The 20,206-nt window shown below is 41.2% G+C and overlaps 1 protein-coding gene across 8 annotated transcripts in view; it reads right to left on the bottom strand.

The window, feature by feature from the left end:
- The window catches only part of PIP5K1C (phosphatidylinositol-4-phosphate 5-kinase type 1 gamma), a 139,120-nt gene that overhangs the window by 60,252 nt on the left and 58,662 nt on the right, over window positions 1-20,206 (bottom strand). For all 8 annotated transcript variants that reach the window (XR_003568166.1, XR_003568167.1, XR_003568164.1 and 5 more), the window contains exon 2: window positions 13,752-13,783. Coding sequence is in view for 4 of the 8 variants with exons in the window: in XM_027850858.1 (XP_027706659.1) it covers window positions 13,752-13,783 (32 nt within the window). In the remaining 4 variants the exon portion in view is untranslated. The remainder of the gene's footprint in view (window positions 1-13,751; window positions 13,784-20,206) is intronic.

Here is a 20,206-nt window from a genome sequence, read left to right as displayed (position 1 = left end):
AATCTGGTTTCTATAAAGTCTGAATGTGATCTATGATCAATATTATTTTCCAGTGTATACCTACACACACATATGAATGTTCTGATCTTTGATTTTATCAATGTGGAAAACTCCTTGGTACAGTTTAAAGACTGCCCAGGGCACCGAGAAACTAAAAGACTTGCCCATGGACATGTGGCAGATGTCAGAGGCAGAACTGGAACCCAGATTTTTGACTCTTAAGGCTAACTGGCACTCTATCTACAATATGACTACCTATTCCTCCCCTCACCATTCCTTCCCCCCTTTTTTTTGGCCCAGCCTTGTGATTTCTTTGGCACAGGAAACTCTGGGTGAGGACATTTTCTCTACCACAGCACAACGACAACTTTATTCTTTAACTTAAAGTCTTAGAGAGTGTCCTGGGTCTCTGAAAAGTTAAGTAACTTGCCTAGGGTCATACAGCCAATATAGTCAGAGACTAGACTTAAAACACAGGCATAGGAAACCCCCTTTAATGGGACAGATAGATACTTCTGCAACTTACAGTCCTAGAGACTTGCCCAGAGCACTGAGAGGTTAAGTGACTTGCTCAGCATCATACAGCTAGTGATCTGTAAGTCAGAAGCAGGGCTTGATCCCTGATTTCCTGGCTCTAAGGCTAGCTCTACATCTACTCTGCTAGGGAGAGTAAAACACAATTATTAACTCATTTACACACTAGAGTATCATTCTGTATCATAATTAGAATCAACCACAGAATGTTAGCATTGAAAGGGAATTAAAAAGTCAGAGTCTGCTTCTACCCCCTAATCATGAGTCCTTCTTTAGAACATCTCTGCTTAACAATCAGCCAGCCTCTGCCTTTCAGACCTCCAGTGATGGGGAATCTCTATTTCTTGAGGGAGCTCATTTCACTCTTGGACAACCACAACTTCTGGTAAGGTTTTTGTTATATCAAGGTAACACCGATATCTTGGCAACTTTTCCCCACTGCTTCCAGTTCTGTCCTCTAAGGCCTAACAAAACAAATCTAATCCCTCTTCTAAATGACAGCCCTTCCAGTATTTCAACATGGCTAAGCCTTCTCTTTCCAAGATGAAATATTTGTGGTTCCTTCAACTTACCCTTTTATGTTCGGGTTATAAGTCTAGTCACAATCATGGTGGCCTTTAATAGGATGTCATCCAATTTATCAATGTCTTTTCACAAATGTAGTATCTAGGGCAGAGTACAGTGGAACTAGTACTTCTTTTACTCGAGTCTAGATACTCTACTCTTCAATGTAGATTAAGAATGCATGAGGTTTTGACTGATATGTCACATTGTTGATTTATATCAAGCTTAAAGTCTAAAAAAATAATAATGATTAGTATTTATGTAGAGCCTACTATGTGTCAAGCACTGAGCAAGCACTTTGCAAATACTGTGTCATTTGATCTTCACAAAACCCTGTGAGGTAGGTGATATTAACCCCAGCTTGTAGTTGAAGAAACTGAGGCAAACAGAGGTTAAGTGATTTGCCAAGGGTAATACAACTTGTAAATGTCTGAGGCTTGACCTGAATAAGTCGTCCTGACTCCAGGCCCAGTGCTCTATCTACTACGTCACCTACTGGTCACTAAAATTCCCAAGTCTTTTTCCATATGAACTAATGATTATATACACCTCCTATATTCTGTACTTGCACAGCTAATTTTTTAAAAATCATAGGTGTGGTTTACATTTACCTCTATTGAATCTCATCTTATTTGATCTGTTTCATAATTCTGGTCCCATAGTCCTATGCCTAGGGTCATACAGCCAATATAGTCAGAGGGGGCCATCTTTATTTTAAGGGGTCCACAAATCTATATGCAACAATTATTGTCATTTTCTAAGATACATTTTCCCAGTCACACAGTTAGTATTGGAGCTGGGATTCAAATCCAGGTCTCCTGATTCCAAGTCCAACACTCTTTCCAACATACCACACTGCCTCTACCTCCTTTACCATCTTAATCTGTCTCTAGTCTTGGCCAAAAGAACAGAAGTACAGAATAATTATCCAGAAATCCTACAAAGGAACTGTTTGAAAGACTAGGTCCAAAGAGAAGTCATTAATGATTTCATGTCAATCTGGAAGGAGTTTTATCTGGAATGGTCTAGGGATCTGTGTTTGGGACTATGCTCTCTAAAATTTTGGTCAATTACTTGATTATAGTCATCAGTGATATTCATCAAATTTATATGATAAAACTAGGGAGGAGAGTTAACATGTTAAATGACACAGTCAGAATCCAAAAAAGATCTCAATGGGCTAAAATTGTAGGCTATTGAAATAAAGCCATTAAGACGGAATTTAGGAAAGGTAACTATAAAGTTATTTAGATATCAGGATGTCAGAGCTTGAAGAGATCTTACACAAGATAAAAAAAAATATGTACAATATGGAAGAAGCTTGGCTAGAGAGCAGTTTTTCTGAAACCAATCCGGAGGTTTCAGTGGACTGTAAGTTCAGGATGTTAATACTGACATAGCAGTCAGTACTGTAACATTGTAGCAAAAAAAAAAAAAATTTGATCTTAAGATGCACTAAGTGAAACATAGTTTTCAGGACTAGGGAAGTGAAGGTTCCACTGTACTCTCTGCTCTGGTCTGACCACACACCTATAAATACTGTGTTCAGTTCTAGGTACTACATTTAGGAAAGATATGATATGGTGGAATGTAACCAGAGGAGAGTAACTAGAGTGGCGAAAGGCCTCAAGATCATGCCATAATTAAGACTGTCTGAAGGAAGGAGGGAGATCTTGCCTGCAAAAGAGCAGGCTTAGAGGGAAAAGACAGCTGTCTTCAAGTATTTGAAAGGCTATCATTTGGAAGACGGATTAGATTTGCTCTGCCTGGCCCCAAAAGATGCTAGGAAGCACTTAAAAAAACTGGCACTATCCAAATGGAGGTGGCCGTTCCTTCCATGAGACGTCCAGTAAGGAATGGATGACCATTTGTCAGATTTGTTGTATAGGGAATTCTTGTTCAGGTACAGGTTGGACTAGATGGCCTCTGAAATCCTTTTCCAATTCTGAGATTCTGTCAGGGAATGCTGGGGCCATGATTCAAATTCAGGCCTTCTGACCCCAAATATAGCACTCTCTCGTCTATACTAGAGCTTAATTTCCACTGCCAGTAATTTATTATGGTATATACCAGGATGATGATATGATGAAAGGGAAGAAGGGAAGGAGGTAGGAAGGTGGAAGAAAGAAAGGAGGAAGGAAGACTGATTTACTGACTGCCTATATGTGCCAGGCACTGTACTGAGTGCTTTACAAATATTATCTCATTTGAGCCTCATGGTAATCTTGAGGGGTAGGTGCTAGTATTATCCCCATTTACTTGAGGAAACTGAGACAGACAGTGATTAAGTGATTAGCCCAGGGTCACACAACTAATAAGAGTATAAGGACAGATTTGAATTCAGGTCTTTCAGACTTCAGACCCAGTGGTTTATCCATTGTATCACCAGCAGTGAGAATATTTTGGGAGCACTTCAGGGAGAAGGTAACCTTGACTAGAATTTAGAAGCTATACTGTGTGGTAGTGAGGAAGAAGGATGAGGCCCTAGGTTGGAAAAATGACATATGAAGATTTAGAGGCTGGAGTGAAACCTTCCTCCAGTTTGTCCCTCCTCTAATCCAGGTACCACATTTAAATTTTGAAAACATACCTCTGGGTCACATCAATCCTCTATTCAATAGCCTTTAATGGTTCATGGCTGTATCAATTTCAAACACTCCAATCAAGGTGACCTGTTCACTGTTCCTCAAATGGAGACCACAATTTCTTGCCTGTGCACTTTTGGTTCAGAATTCCTTCTGCCTGGGATATCCCTCCACTCATCTCTGTTCAAATCCTACCCCACCCTTCAAGGTTCAGCTCCGAGGTCACCCTCAGAGGTCCACAGAGTCCTCCCTGATACTCACTGCCAGAAGTGATCCTTAAAATTCCAAGTATTTTTATAGGTTCAGAGGTCATCTTGTCCAACAATCTTATTTATAAATTAGGAAGCTGTGACCCAGATAGGTTAAGTAACTCAGGTCCTCTGACTGCAAGTATTATGTTCTTAATTTCATTTTTCCCCACTAATGCATTTATTACACTATACCTTGAATTGTAGGCATATCTCTCCTAGACTAAGACTTGATGGCAGAGACTATGCATCAATCAATCAATATTTATTAAGTGCCTACTATGTGCCAGGCATGGTGCTAGGAATGCAATAAAAGGCAAAAGATAGTCCCTGCTCTCAAGGAGCTTACAATCTAATAGGAGACACAACATGCAAACAAACATAAACAAAGCAAACTATATACAGGATAAATGGTAAATAATTAATGGAGGGAAGGCACTGGAATTAAGAGGGATTGGGGAAGGTGTAGAAGGTGAGCTTTTAGTTGGGACCTAAAGGAAGTCATGGAAGTCAGTAGTCTGTGCAGAGAAAGCAGTGTTCCAAGGCATGGAAGACAGCTATAAAGAATGTCCATATCTGAGAAATGGAGGATCTTATTCATGGAACAGCCAGGAAGCCAGTGTCACTGGATTAGAGTATGTGTTGGGGAGTAAGGTGTAAGAAGATTGGAAAGATAAGAGGGGGTTAAACTATAAAATAATTTCAATGTCAAATAGAACATTTCATGTTTGATCCTGAAGGTGATAGGGAGTTACTGGAGTTTATTCAGTAGGAGGGTGACATCACTGGATTTGTGCTTTAGGAAAATCACTTTAGTGGCTGAATGGAGGATGGATTGGAGTGGGGAAAGACTTGAGGCAGGCAGACCCACCAGCAGACCATGTGATAGTCCAGACATGAGGTGATGAGGGCCTACGCTAGATGGATGGCAGTGTCATAAGAAAGAAGGGGGCATATTCTAGAGATACTGCAAAACTGAAATTGACAGGCCTTGGCAAAGATTGAACGTAGGGGGTAAGAGACAGTGAAGAAGCCAGGATGACTCCCAGGTTGTGAGCCTGAAGGATTGGGAGAATGGTGTTGCCCTCTATGGTAATGGGGAAGGTGGGAGCAGGGGGGAGGGTTTATGGGAAAAGATAATGAGTTCTGTTTTGGGCATATTAAGTTTAAAATTTCTACTGGTCATTGCATTTGGCAACTAAGAGATTAGTAGTAACTTTGGAGAGAGGAGTTTTGGTGGAATGACAAGGTCAGAAATCAGATTATAAGGAGAGATGGTGGAGCCACTTATTATAGATGACCTTTTCAAGTTTAGCCATAAAAGGCAAAAGAGACAAAAGGCAAAAGGATGACAGTTAGCAGGGTTGGAAGGATCAAATGAAGCTTTTTTTCAGGATGGGGGAGACATGGGCATGTTTGCAGGTCATAGGGAAGGAGCCAGTAGAGAGGGAGAGAGTAAAGATGAGTGAGGGAATGTGGGTGCCCAAGCATCTGTGTGGATTTGATCCCCACTCAAGTTGGGTGATCTCAGGTTTGGGCATTACCTCTGACATGTGTTAGCTGGGTAACTCTTGGAGAGTTGCAACCTCTTTGAGTCTTTTTTTTTTTTCATGTGTAAAATGAAGATAACAATACTTATGCTGCCTGATTACAGGTTCATAGATCTAAAGAGAGAAAGGCCCTTAAGGTGCCTGGTCTAACTCTTTGATTTTACAGATGAAGAAACTATGGCTCAGAAAGGTTAAAAAACATGTTCAAGTTGTATAGGTAGTAAATTAGAGTCAGGATTCAAACGGACATCCTGTGTCTCTCAGATCCTGGTCCAGCATTCTTTCAACTACATTATACCTTCATTGGGTTGTTGTGAGAAAAGTACTTTTTAAAGCTTAAAGTGCTCTAAAAATGTGAGTGTTATGAACCACTTTTGTATTCCACCTTCACCCCTCAAAAGCTGGGCGCAATGTCTTACAGTTGCTCAGTAAATGTTTGTCATTAGGTAAAGAACGCCTGGCAAAGAAAGCCTTTGGCGATAACAGGAGGTCAGAAGCAGCTGAGTGTTAAAGGCACAATTGGTGGAGGCTCCTGGGACACAGTGCTTAGATTTGAAACTAAGGAGATAGGGCGATGGTGAAGAATGAGATTGACAACCAGACCAAGCCTCTCACAGGGGAATGAGAAGATAAAATGCAACTTCAAAAGATGACTCTGTGTATAGGATTAATTAGAGAAGTAAGGTGATTTCAATATCTGGACATAGGGGAGTTAGGGATACATTTGTCTTTGCTCACATAACTCCCACCACTTGGCATGTTTGTCTTTCATCACTGCTTATCAAGACCCCATTTTCCAAGTCTACTTCAAGCCCCATTTTCTTAAGGAAGTCTTCTCTGATCACTCCAGTGCACACTGATATGTTTCACTTTTAGCACTCACTGCCCAATCAGTGCCTCTTATTGGATTAAGCTTCCCCCAAAATGGTCTGTAAATCCTTAGAAATCAGGAACCAGTCTAATATGCTGTCTTTGCTCCTAATTAAGGTGTCTCAAACACTGGTGCACTACAAAGATTTTTGAAAAGTCAGAACAGGAAAAGACCTAGAAACAGAATATTGGAGCTTGAGAGTACCTTAGTATCTAGTTCAACTAATTTTATAGATGAAACTAAAGCCCAAAGAGGTAGAAACCCAGAGAAAAGACCAAAATTTTGCCTAGTGACTTGATTTGTTTTTTTTTTTTAAGTGCCTATATAATCAGTTATTCTGTGACAGAATAATAGAAGATTCCTTGAAAGATGTAACATAGCTGTGTTTGATGACCCTCTGGGATTATAAATAACAAGACAAGGACAGAAGAGAGATATTTATGGTTAACAAATATTCACCCCTGTCACTGAGGATTTCTTGTTCTGAGTCAAAATGGAAGAGGAATTCCCCATAGGTTGAGAGGTCCTTCAGATGCTCCCACTTGCAAATAGCCCTGTGCTGACCGTATTAAATTTAGGAACACGGCAAAGCTTTCTATAAAGATCCAAAATTACTTAAGAAGTTAGCCTAACAGGAAAAACCATGAGGATAAAAAAGCTATATGGTCCAAACTATAACACTCAGTTGAGTCAGAGACAATCTACTGTATACAGAATTGTACAGAGATCCAGAATTGAACAGCAGGAAGAGAGCAAGCCGAAATAGCATGCTGCTTTTAATGACTCCAAGCTTCTCCCTGAAACAGAGGACCATATATGAACATCAATATTCTTCCAGTGAAGCTACATTCATGTAATTTATGGTCCACCATAGTACACAAAAAGTGAAGGCTGCAGATGAACCCAAAGGCAGTGGAGAAGCTAAGGATGGTGGGAGCAGGCTTTGACATTAGTAATGAAGAAATGCCTGGAAGAAGCAGAGTAAACATTCTCAGAAAGATGTCAACCCAGAAAAAGTGGGTCAGTAATGCAGAGAGTGAGACTTAATGAAAGAAGAGCCTATGTGCTCCTCTCCCACTCACACAATGCTAAGAGGAAAGCCCCAGCACACCAGGTAGAACAACCTGGAGGATTTATGCGAAGATATGTTGAAGAGTTGCAGAATGAGAAGGTAGGGATAGGGTAGAATCAAGTTCTGGAGGCAGTATCCCCCAGAGATGAAATTATGGCTCCATCTAAGTATCAAGGTATAAGAATTTACTAAGTATTTTAGAGAACTCTTGAAATCACTCTGTAGCATAGATGAAAAATTAAAATATCAATACTCTGTTATGCTGGGTGTTGCCCAGTACAGTTGGGGGAAGGAATATTTTCTGGTTTACTTCCTCTCACTTGACAGAGGGAGAAGGAGGAATATAAGGATCACTGTTTGCCTGAACATCCATGTAAGAGTATCAGATGGGAGAAAAAATGATGTCCACCTCATTTCTATAATCCAGAACCCTGGGTCACTGCCACAGAACAGAGTAGCCAAGGCAGTGGTAAAAGAGTTAGGGGTTGAAGGAGAGGACACAGGGGTCCACTGAGGTTTTCAGAGGAAGTCTTCACAATAAGAAGGATTGGGAGAGGGATACAGCTCCAGGGCCCCATGGTCTCAGAAACCTTTTTCTTCAGAAAATGCCATTTCCTACTCAGAAAATGGGAAGTGGTACTATCACCTTTAACTTTTGATGTCAGTGATGATCATCACTTCCCAGGTTGGGGTAACCAGGGAAGGGAAAGTATCTTTTTGAGACAATGTTAAATCCTATCTAACCATTTTGGCTTTTCCCCTATCCCTGCTGCTTAGAACTAGTCACTTCCCCCAAGCGTAACGTTAGATGAGTACTGTCCAGCTAGAGATCCCTCAGCGGAAGCAGGAAGGAAAGGCAAACCTAAGCATAAAAACACACGGGGGTCCACAAGATGGCAAGTGTGACAAATTTTCTCAGACTTATTTTTAAATTCAGACCTATTCATTCTCCTGTTTTCTGAAATTTCTGCCCAGCTCTATAATAGTGAATTGCCCAAGGTTGCACAGTAAAAGGTAGTATTTGAGCTCAGAACTTCTTACTCCAAGTCCCTATTTCCACTCTACCACACTGCATTTATTTGTCTGAATTTGGCTGATTCTTCGGAAAGGACTCATGCTTCTGATCTAGATCTGACTTCCTGTCTCCAGTTCCTATCCTTGGAACACTGTATTCTGGTAACCAACCACTGGTTCCACACAACTAGATCCATGTAATAATAATAAAGATTATTATTATTATTATTATTATTATTATTATGTGATATTTGAAAGCACTTTCCAAAATTTAAAGAGTTACATATAATGTTAATGTACAAATGTATAATGTTTAAATGTTACCTACGATGATATATTTTGGGTGCCTTCCCAGTATGTCACCTTACACGAGAATTTAATTCACTGAGCTAGAGAGATACAAACTTGGGCACAAAGAAGTAAAATTCTGAGGGCATGTGATAGGTAAAAAAACATGGATATATTTATTAAAAGTGGAGAGAGTTCTATGAGGACATACATTTATTATCATAAAAAGCATTTACTAAGTGCCTACCAGGTGTTGGGGATATGAAGCTAAACATAAAATAGTCCTTGCCCTCAAGGAACCTAATTAGATTCATTCAGGGGAAGCAACATGTATACATGTGAGAATAACAAATTATATGATATGTGTGTGTGTGTGTGTGTGTGTGTACCTACCATTAAGAGAGCAACATGTCACAGTGGAAAGAATACCACCTCTGAGTCAGAGGACTTGGGTTCATATCAAGGCTCTATCTTTTACTTGCATGCACTTGGGCAACTCATAATCTCTGTGGGCCTCAGTTTCCTCATCTGGAAAACAGGAGTTGAGTAAGATGGTCTCTGTAGTTCCTTTCAGCTCTAGATCTATGATCCTATAATCACATAAAGACAAGGTAATTTCAGGGAGGGAGTGACTAGTAGTGGTAGGTGGGAGAAATAGGAAAGGCCTCTTGTGGGAGTTGAGCTTGGGCTGTTGGAAGGAAGTTAGGGATTTTAAGAGGAAGGGATGAAATGAAGGAATGCATTATCTGTTGGAAAGACCCTGTACAAGGACACAGAGACGGGAAATGGAATGTCATATGTGAAGAACAGGAAGACCAGTTTGGCTGGACTGAAGAGCACATGAAGGGGAGTGTTGTTTCTTGTAAGCTGGATTAAACAGGAGAGTTCATATTATGTAGGTGGCATGGGACAGGTTATGGATGGCTGGGCTTGGGAGTCAGGAAGATCTGCCTTGAACACTTACCAGTTGTGTGACTCTGGGCAAGTCACTTAACCTCTCTTAGCCTCAGTTTCTTCATCTGTAAAATGAAGGAGTTGGACTCAATGACCTTTAATGATTCTTCCAGCTCTAAATTTCTAATCCTATAATGCTACAGGCGACAGAAAACCACTGGAGTTTAAGGAGGAGAGTGACATGGCTGGAGCTGTGCTTTAGGAATATCACTTTGGCAGCTATGTGGAGGCTGTACTAGAAGAATGAGATGAAACACGGAGACTAATTAGGAGGCTACTACAATAGTCCAAGGGAGAGGTGAAAAGACCTGAGCTGGGGTGGAGAGAAGGGCTCTACAACAAATGACCAAAAGGAGGCTGGGGTAGGGTGGAGGAGGAGATGGTGGGGGGTTGGTGATCTATGAATAACACTTTACCCCAACCATGTTTTTCAGCCTTGATTAGGCCCCTCATTGATTTATTTGAAATGTTTTTGTAGAAACTAACTCCAAGTGGCTGAAAAGACAGTTTGTTTGCTTTGGCCCTCAAGCTGGAAACAGCTTCCCCAAATGTGGCAGTGGAAGCTCTTGTATCTCAAATGGGCAACTTCTCTTCCATTAATGTACTCCATTCCCTACCACATGCAAAAGGTTCACCCTTTTCGAGGAAACTGTAAGCAGCCAAAAGACACTTCATTACATAAGAGAAAGAACTGTTAGAATATGGAAGGAGATCAAAGCCCTGTCATAGTCCAGATGGTCCACAAAAATCAGGAAGACCTTCAAAACATCTGAAATTAAACTTCCATCAATTAAGGTGAATACTTCTTTTGAGCTAGTTTAACTACTCTATCTTGTACATTTTAGATTGCCGCAGTTAGCAAGCCTATATTCTGTTCAGAAAGTTGGATTATGTTCTTGGTACCTTTCAGCCCCAGGAAAATACTGTAGCCAGAAAACCGCATGGCTAGATCTTGCAGAGCTGACGTGGGAACAATAGGTATAGGGCTCAGCTGTCTGCCATCTAGGCAGGAGGATCCTCCCAGCCCAGGCTCAGTAGAGGGAAAAAGTCTCAGATGGGCGTCTATATTTTCAATACATCAGAGGAACCCTGATGGACAATGCTGAGACAGCTCAGCAAGGGGGCAAAAAACATTACTCAGGACACTTCATATAGCTGCTCAAGAATTCTGGTAGATCTATTTCTGCCATTATATCAACTAGTATGATGGGTCTTGTGCCTAAGGTAAGGACTCACTTGGGGAAATCCCAGGATTCCTACAACCTTTACTAACCTCTAATGTCTGTGGTCATCAGTGATATTGAATTTTATCATGGGGCTGCCACCATTCTGGGAGTATGTCCAGATAAATTACTGGCATATTTACTATAGCTCAACATAGTTAGAAAACATAGTCACACAACCAAAGCAATTTGGTCTACGATAAATTTATGTTATTTAATCTTAATTAGGCTCTTATTTCATGAAAATCCTTTGATTTTTCTCTGACCCACATTCCTCAAAGTAGTTATTTCCAACTTCTCAAACCCTCTAATACTATTCACTCTTAAAAGAGTACTTTACTTGCCTTTACAGGGAAATCAGAGGCCCTCTGCTATCTCTCTCCAACTCCCTACTTCTACAACCTAAACCCCTGCTCCATCACACCCCTCTGCTTCTCCTTCTCTGCTCCTACCTGACAAAAAGTTGGAAGAGATGTGGAGTCAAAGGAAATAGGTTCAAATCTGAGTGCTGTTTACTACTTGTGTGACTCTGAGCAAGTCACTTAACCGCCCTGTGCCTCAGTTTCTTTATGTGTAAAATGAGAGGGATGGACTACCTGGCCTCTGAGGGCCCTTCCAGTTATAGGTCTATGATCCACGATCCTATGATTATCACCAAGGCTGACTCCTCTGTTTGTGTCCTTCATACCATCCCTTCTCATCTCCTTTGGGAGCCTGTCTTTTGTTATCCCATTAATCACCTTTTCAAAGTCAAACTCCTAGAAAAAGTGATCTCTACTTGCTGCCTCCATTTCCTTCCCTCCTCCTCATTCCCCAATCTCTTGCAGTCTGGCTTCGGACCTCACCACTCTACTGCACATGCCTTCTCCAAAGTCAGCAACGATCTCTAAACTGCTATATGCAAAGGATTTTTCTTACTCTTTCTCTTGTGACCTCTCTGCAGCTTCTGACTCCCCAGCTGGACATTCAAATCCTGCACAATCTGGCTCCAGCCTACTTTTAAAGATTTTTTTTCCTATTACTCCCCTTCAAGTACTCTATGCTCTAACCAAGCTCTTCTATTTGCTGTTCCCCAACCTTCCCATTCCAAGTACTCTCTCCACACCTTTGCACAGGCTGTCCCTCATGCCCTGAATGCACTTGCCTCATGGCACAGCATGTGGAACATAGTAAATGCTTAATAAATGCTTATTGACTGACCTCTGTCTCTTAGAATCCCTATATTCTTCAAGGTACAGCTCAGATGCCATCACGAATTTCATTCCTTTCCCTATCCCTCCACTTGTCAATGTTCTTTCCCTCTTCAAATTATCCCCCCAGGAGGATGTAAGCTCCTTGAAGGCAGGGATTATTTCATTTTTTTCTCTGTATGTCCAGCACCTAACATGGGTGCTTAATAAATGTTTGTTGAATTGATTTGCAATTCCTAACCTTGATATAAACTTTTCCAGAGTTTGCCGATTCTTCTTAGCCATATGCATGGCCCTGGACAGACCCCTCTCTAGGTGAATTTCTGGTAGGTAGGATTCAGACTGGAGTAAAGAACGAGGGATACTGCTTTGCCACCCCTATGTTAATAGAGAGTTTATTACAACAACATACCCAAAGCTCTCATACATCTCCACTCTCACCTGGAATAGGAGAAATAGGCTTTTCAGAGTCAGTTGATTCCTTTTAGGGCAAGAGTACTTAAGCTAGGGTACACATATCCCCAAGGGGTCTGTGGATAGATTTCTGGGAAGGGAAAACTTAAATGGGAAAAAAATTACATCTTCATTTTAACTAACCTTTAACTGGAATTTAGTATTTCCTTTAATTATGAATGTAGGCATCCAACCATTTTTCTGAGATGGGGTTCCTAGGTTTCACTAGACTGCCAAAGTGATCCATGACACAAAAAAAATTAAGAACTCTTGCTCTAGGGTAAAGGCAGAAGTGGCACAGAGCTGTCCAGTTGAATTTCATTCATGGAGGTGGGCCCAGCTTTGTGCCTACTCATTTCCCAGGTATCTTAAATTTACACTTCAGCCCTGTCTCTTGACTTATTCAAGCTGTATTGCTTCTCATATATAGACTCATACTTCTGCTCTAGAACTATCCTCCTTGGGGAATCTGGAAAGCTGGTGCAGTGTGGGGTGACTTTTTGGTTCAATTCTATCCCTCCCAACTTCCTACTGCCTCTACGACCACCTCACATTTTCAATATTTCCAGGCGCTGTCATATGCACCACCTAATTTTGTCCTGTTCATACCTCGGGGAGGATCCTGTGGTGATTTATGGAAAGAAATAGACAAAGATTATAAAGGACAAGAATGCACAGAAGGGTTCTGATTTGTACTAGAAGAGAGAATACCCAAACTGACAGGATCACTCTGGCCCACTTAAGTATGGAAGTAATATCTCTGAGTGGGCAAGAACTATGCCAGGATTCAGAGCTGGAAGGAACCAACTCTATTTTGCAAAAGATGAAACTGAGGCTCAGAGAGGTAAAGGTACTTCTCTGAAATCAAAAAGGGAGGTCATCATTCCCATTTTATAGAGGAAGAAAGCAAGGTACAGAAAGGGGAAATGACTTTCCTGAAGGCAGAGAGTAAGTCAGTAGTAGAAGTAGGGCAAGAATACAGATCTCCTGATAAGTAATGTGGGGCTTGTTCACAATGGCTTGATAAGGTGGGAAGGACACAGGATGATGACATCCAAAACATGGCAGAAACCCAGAGCTCAGAATTCAGGCTGACAGGACAGAGGCAAGGTCCATACTGGTCCTTTTTGGCTCTCAGCCTAAAGCCAGGCCCATCTTGCCCCAAGTCTTCCCTACTTTGGAGTACAATATGGGGTACAACTCACCTCACTTACAGTTGACTTCTTCTGCGGCAGACCTGAAGGAAAAAAGGAAAACACATCAGACTTGAAATGTACACTGCCTCATAGTAATTCTCCTCACCTACTTAGGAGTTATAAAGAAAGATGTATAATGCACCCAGAACCATTCTTGAGATTACCTTATATCTATCTGCAGGGCACTACTTCCATACACCCTAAGAAAAAGGAATGCTTTTGTTTCATTCACTATCATCTCTTTCTCTGAATTGATGACAGGTACCAGGGCTGCTATCTGGTCCAGAGAGACTGAATGACTTTTCTAAGGTCACAGAGCAAGTTAGAAATGGAATTGAAAGGTAGAAGTACCAAGGACTCACTGCCTCTTTTCCCAGAACTCATGTTCCTGAGGTAGCTTCTGGGAATTAGTTAAAACATTTGTATGCCCATAGCTTATATGTGATTAGTAGCAAAATGATAATTTACTAAGGCAGTTTAGTTCCTCCCTGCATCTTGAGGTTGTACCTTACTGAGGAGGATTTATGGACATGAGGAGAAAACTGAGAAATAAAAATAACTTTTGGAAAAAATTTGCTCCAATAATTTCTCTTTCCACTTTGTTCATCATTAAAATAACCCACTTTTCCCTGATGAATAGCACCAAGGCAAGCTTTATCTTATAAAGATGCTATTTAATAATTACTAGTGAAAGTGGTACAAGGTCTAAGATAACAGCTCTAGCATTTGCAAATAAACTTTGCTACTACATAATTATTATGGGTGATGGATATCACAGATTATCAGAGCTAGAAAAAAATTCAAAGACTATCCAGTCCAACTCATATTTATCTAGATTGTCCCCTCTATTATCTTCATTCTCTTTCTTTCTTTCTTGTTAGGCAATGGGGTTAAATGACTTGCCCAGGGTCACACAGCTAGTAAGTGTTATGTGTCTGAGGCCAGATTTCAACTCAGGTCCTCCTGAATCCAGGGCCAGTGCTCTATCCACTGCGCCACCTAGCTGCCCCTCATTTTCTTTCTAATCTTCAATCTCTCCCTATCTACTGGCTCTTTTCTTGCTGCTTACAAACATGTTCAAGTTTATACCATCCTTTTAAAAAAAAAAAACCTCTCTTGATTCAACCACATCTGGTACCTATCATCCTATATTTCTCCTCCCCTTCCTGGTTAAACTCCTTGAGAAAGCCATCTACATATGCTGCCTCCACTTCCTCTTCTCTCAATGGACTCTGAACTCCCTGCAGTCTGGCTTCCAATTTTATTAACTCAACTAAAACTGATCTCTCTAAAGTCTGATCTTTTAATTGCCAAATTTAATGGTCTTTTCTTAATCATCATCCTACTTGGCTTCTCAACAACCTTTGACACTGTTGCTCAACTTCTGGATAACTTCTCTTTTACAGATTTTTATGACACTGTCCTCTCCTCGTTCTCCTCCTACCTGTCTGACCACTCCTCCAAGGCTTTGTCTTGGGCCCTCTTCTCTTCTCTAACTATACTATCTTGCTTAATGAGCATCAGTTCCCATAGCTTCATTTATTAGCTCTATGCAGATGATTCACATATTTATACATCTGTATCTATTTCTATATCTATCTAACTTCTCTCTTGAGGTCCGATCTTGAATCATCAAGTATCTTTAGGATATGGTGAACTGGACATCTTGTAGACTCTAAAACTCAACATGTCCAAAACAGAACTCTTTATCTTTTCCCTAAAACTCTTCCCTCTTCCAAATATCTGTATTATGTTCAAGGGCACCACCATCTTCCCAGTTATCCAGGCTTACAACCAAGGTATCATCCTAAAATCACTCCCTTGCTCACTCCACATATTTAATCTAGGGGTTGACAAACTATACCTGGTTCTCCACCTGCCCTGGAGCTAGAGATGGGTTTTTTTGTGTTTTTAAACACAAGAAAAGTTTATTTAAAAATATAAAGACCATTCTTGCCTTGGCAGACTACAAAAACAGGCTGTAGGCTGTAGTTTACCGACTGACCCCTGATCAAGTTTGATCATTTCTACTTTCACAACCTCTCTTACATACATCCCATTTTCTCCACTACCTTGGTGTAGGCCCTTATCATCTCTCGCCTGAACCACTGCCAACAGCTTCCTGGATGGTCTCTGTGCCTGAAAGCCTCTCCCCAATCTACTCCATCCTCCACTTAGGGCCAAAGTAATCTTCCTAAAGCCCAGGTCTGACCATGTCACCCCCTCCTCCATTCAATAAACTGCAGCAGCTCCCTCTTCTCTCCAAGATCTAACATGAAATGTTCTGTTTTTCTCTAAAAGGCCTTCACAACCTGGCCTTTTCTACCTTTCCGGTCTCCTTACATTTACTCCCCATCTCCTGCCTCAGTGTCTTTTCCCTGGATACCCCTCATGCCAAGAATGCTCTTCTTCATCACTTCCTTGTTTCCATTGCTTCTTTCAGGAAGTAGCTCCAATCCTACCTTCTGCCAGAGGTAGAAGGTCACTCGCCCCCTAGTTAGTGTGTTCCCTTTGAAATTACCTTCCATTTGCATAGTATATATCTTATATGTATAATTATTTGCATGTTGTCTCCCCCATTGGAAGAATGAGAATTCTTCAAGGATAGGGACCATATTTTTGCCTTTTTATCCTAAACACTTAGCACAGAGAAAATGATGAACAAATACTTGTTGACTGACTGCATTTATCACCTCTGCAACACCTCCACCAAGCTAACTCCCCAGAGACAGGCAATTCACTATCTTACACAGGATTCCAGTCTTCTCATAAGCCAGACGTGTAGGACCATAGCAATGCTGATGCAAGAATGAAAGAAGGTACATGATAAGGACATTGCCCTCATAAAAGAGTACTGTCTCCAAAAGAGAAGCAGAATGAGATGACACTGTTTCACAGTTGCCACTTCATAGTATGCTCTATGCGGCCATGCTTACTTTCTTAGATTTGGACTGCTGCCCCCTCATTATATATTTCTGTAGACCAAAGTCTGACACTGCAAAACATCTTTTTATTGCCTCAGATTATAACTTGGCTATCATCTTCTTTCCCCAGGGGGTCCTCCACTTCCCAACTGGGGCCCAGTTACCTACCTAATCACAAACAGAGACCTTTTGTAGCCTACAGTTAGGGTGATTTGTGAAAACAGCTACCTTTGGATCAGTCAGCTTAGCTGCCTATCAAAAATCATAGGGACTGGATCCATAATTCCGGCTAAATCAGCACCAGATAGCACACCACGCACATGGCAGTGCAGAGAAGCCTTGGGAGCAGGAAGGCAGCAGCTGCAGCAGTTGCCCAGAGGGGTGTTTCAGATTCTGCCTCAAGCTTGAGCTATCTGTAGTGTGTACATACAAAGAGGGGAAATGTGGGTTTTCATTGTTTGTTCTTCTGAGACTAGTTCTCTCCCCCTCTCCTCCCGCCCCCGGGCAATGAGGTTAATTGACTTGCCCAGGGTCACACAGCTAGGAAGTGTCAAGTGTCTGAGGCTAGATTTGAACTCAGGTCCTCCTGACTCCAGGGCTGGTGCTCTATCCACTGTACCATCTAGCTGCCCCTGAGACTAGCTTTAATCAAATTATCTGTGCAGAAGCTAATTTATTTCGACATAATTAAGCACCTTTGCACAGAGCAAAGGGAGAAAAGTTTAGTTAAGTCATGTTTCTTGCTTTCGTGGAACTTCAGAGCTGGATGGGACCCAAGAAGCCTTCTTGTCCACTTTATCTGTAAAAAAATTATCTTCTGTACAACATACCCCCAAAAAATGTTCATCCAGTGTGGAAGAATCTACCACCTCTTGAGGGGTCCCATTTCACTTTTGGATTAATTCCTCCTCTCCTCCTCCACCTCTTGGGATTCTTGCTTCAAGGTTCAACTCAACTCTGCTGTCGCTTCCTATGGGAAGCCTTTCCTGATTGCTCCTTGCTAGTGTTTTCTCCCTTCTCAAATGATCTTATACTGATCTTTCTGTGTAAATGCTGTATCACTTCAGGAGAATGTAACCTTCTTGAGAGGAGGGACTGTTCTTCATTTTGTCTTAGAATCCTCAGCACCTAGCACAGTGCCTTGTACTTAAGAAGCTCTTACTATCTGTTGAATTGTCTTGACTGACAAATACAAGGAGATCTTTGATCTGTCTATCGGGGCCTATCTGCTGTTCCTTGCACAGCACACTCCACCTCCAGTCTCCATTTTCCCTGGCCTGCTCCCCAATTCCAGGAATTCTCTTACTCCTTCACCTTGGTCTCACATTTTCCCCAGATTTCACCTTCTACAGGAAACCTTTTCTAGTTGCAAGTGTCTTCCCCTCTCAGACAACATAATGGCAGATTTAGTAAACCCCAGAGAATAAGCAAAAAAAAATCCCAAAAACCAAAACCAGACAATAGATGCATCAAGGATGTAAGATATAAAATAAATCCACAAGAACTTCAACATGTCTATTTAGTATGCAACATTTACCACCACCACCATCATCATAGCTAACATTAATACAAGACTTTAAAGGTTGAAAAATGCTTTATATAAATTATCTCACTTGATTCTCAAAACAACCCTGAATGAATAAATGAATGAAAAAGCATTTATTAAGTATTTACTATATTTCAGGCATAGCACTAAGCACTAGAGACACAGATATAAGCAAAATAATCTGTGCCTTCAAGGAACTTACATATTAATAAGGGACCACAATACATATAGGTGCTATTATCACTCCCACTTTAAAGATGTAGAAACTGAGGCAGAGAGAGACTAAGTGATTTGCCCAGGGTGTCAACACAGGTAGTAAATGTCTGAGACAGAATTCAAACCAAAAAAATTATTATACATAGGATCCTAATTTTCTATTTATTCCAAGGATATATAAAACAAACATGTTTTGGGCAAAGGGGAGAAGATTTGACTCTTGTTACAATCCAATTTCAATATTCTGGATATCAAGGGAAGAAGTCTCAGACAAGTTCAATGTAACTTGTGACCCAGGACCCCCAAATCTGAGCTGACACAGATTGGATTCCATCTGGATTGGGGATGGTTTCCTATAAATCACTATCTGGTTCATGTCCTCACTCAGTGGTTTCCCTTAGGAACTTCAGGATTAGTCTGTCTTGGTCTCTTTAGAAAAGGTAATAGGACCTTTATCATTTCCCATGCAAGTACTTGGCATAATAATATGTAGTAAATATAGATCATCCTTTACCTAAAAAAGAAAAAGCAAAGGATTTACATGTGATCCTCTCTAAACAGTCAAAATAATGTTCTTTCCCTCTGGTGACTAACTCTGCCTGAGACCTATACACTCCTCCAGATTTACAGCACATATCCTTGTAGTTAAGGCTACTCCTGAAGAGAAATGCACTTGGCATTGCTAGCGTCAATCCTTTCCCATCACACCTGCACAGTCTGTGTAACTCGAAGTTGTGGGGAAGAGTAAGATCCATGCTTCCTTTACTCTATCATAGCTTTGCCCCTTGCTGATCCTTTACTTCCAGGGCCACATGTTTACTCCTAATTTTTGTGAGGCTTGGTTCAGGAACTCTGCTATTTAGAAACTCTCTTTCCCTCTCTCTAATAGACTGGGCGCAATAAATCTTGGCATTACACTGCTGCCCCTAGGGCCGAAAGGCTCTGACACTACCTCTCCATGCCACCATGTCTGGGTCCAAGAACATCTGGCACTGCTTCTCCAACACATCCATCTCTGAGGTTCTGGAGTTACCTGAGGAGGACTAGGCAGATTTGCATCTTCCCCCTCCCAGTGACTCAAGCCTTCCGTCCTTGGGTAGCTTCTCTCAAATCTGATTTCTGCGCTCACTGCAGCGCTCTAACAGATCTGCTGCTCTCATTTTAATACCTAAGTCCAAGTGTTATGACTCTACGATAGTCATGAGCAAATCAATCATCTTTAACCAGGGAAAAGAACTCATTCACACCCTGTCAAGAAGACAGAATCAAAGTCCTAACGGAGTGTTAATGGGATGGTTACATTTTACATAAGGAGATAGTTTTAAAGCTAGAGTTAGAATACAGGAATAGGAAGGAGACAAGGAGCCCTGCTAGGTTTCTATATACCTATGGGAAGTATTGATGAGGGCAAGAAGCACACTCCCTGGGTGTTAGGGGAGAAAGACTATTAGACTGAAATTCACCCTGATTCAAACTAGTATTGGGGATGGTGAACAACTTGGGAGAAACGAAGAGCAGTATCTTCTTGAAACACGGTAGGACTTTTAGGTGAGTCCAGAAATTTGAACCATAGTACAAAGGAAGGCTAAAGAATGGAGGTACCCTGATCTGAAGCTGTGTTTTTAGCTATGACACAGTCTGCAATGAAAGACAGGTGCTCTACAATGCTCCTCCCCACAAGGCACATGACAGAGAGCCAGTTCCCCAGGGAACAACTGACATCATCTACTGGGAGTTACAAAAGGCTAGTGCTAGTCAGGGCCAAGGAGGAACTGCTA

This window comes from Vombatus ursinus, unplaced genomic scaffold, assembly GCF_900497805.2.
Source record: "Vombatus ursinus unplaced genomic scaffold, bare-nosed wombat genome assembly UNPS02009173.1, whole genome shotgun sequence".
Classification (NCBI taxonomy): domain Eukaryota; kingdom Metazoa; phylum Chordata; class Mammalia; order Diprotodontia; family Vombatidae; genus Vombatus; species Vombatus ursinus.
Note: the sequence above shows the minus strand (reverse complement) of the source record. Positions and strands in the feature narration are given on the sequence as shown.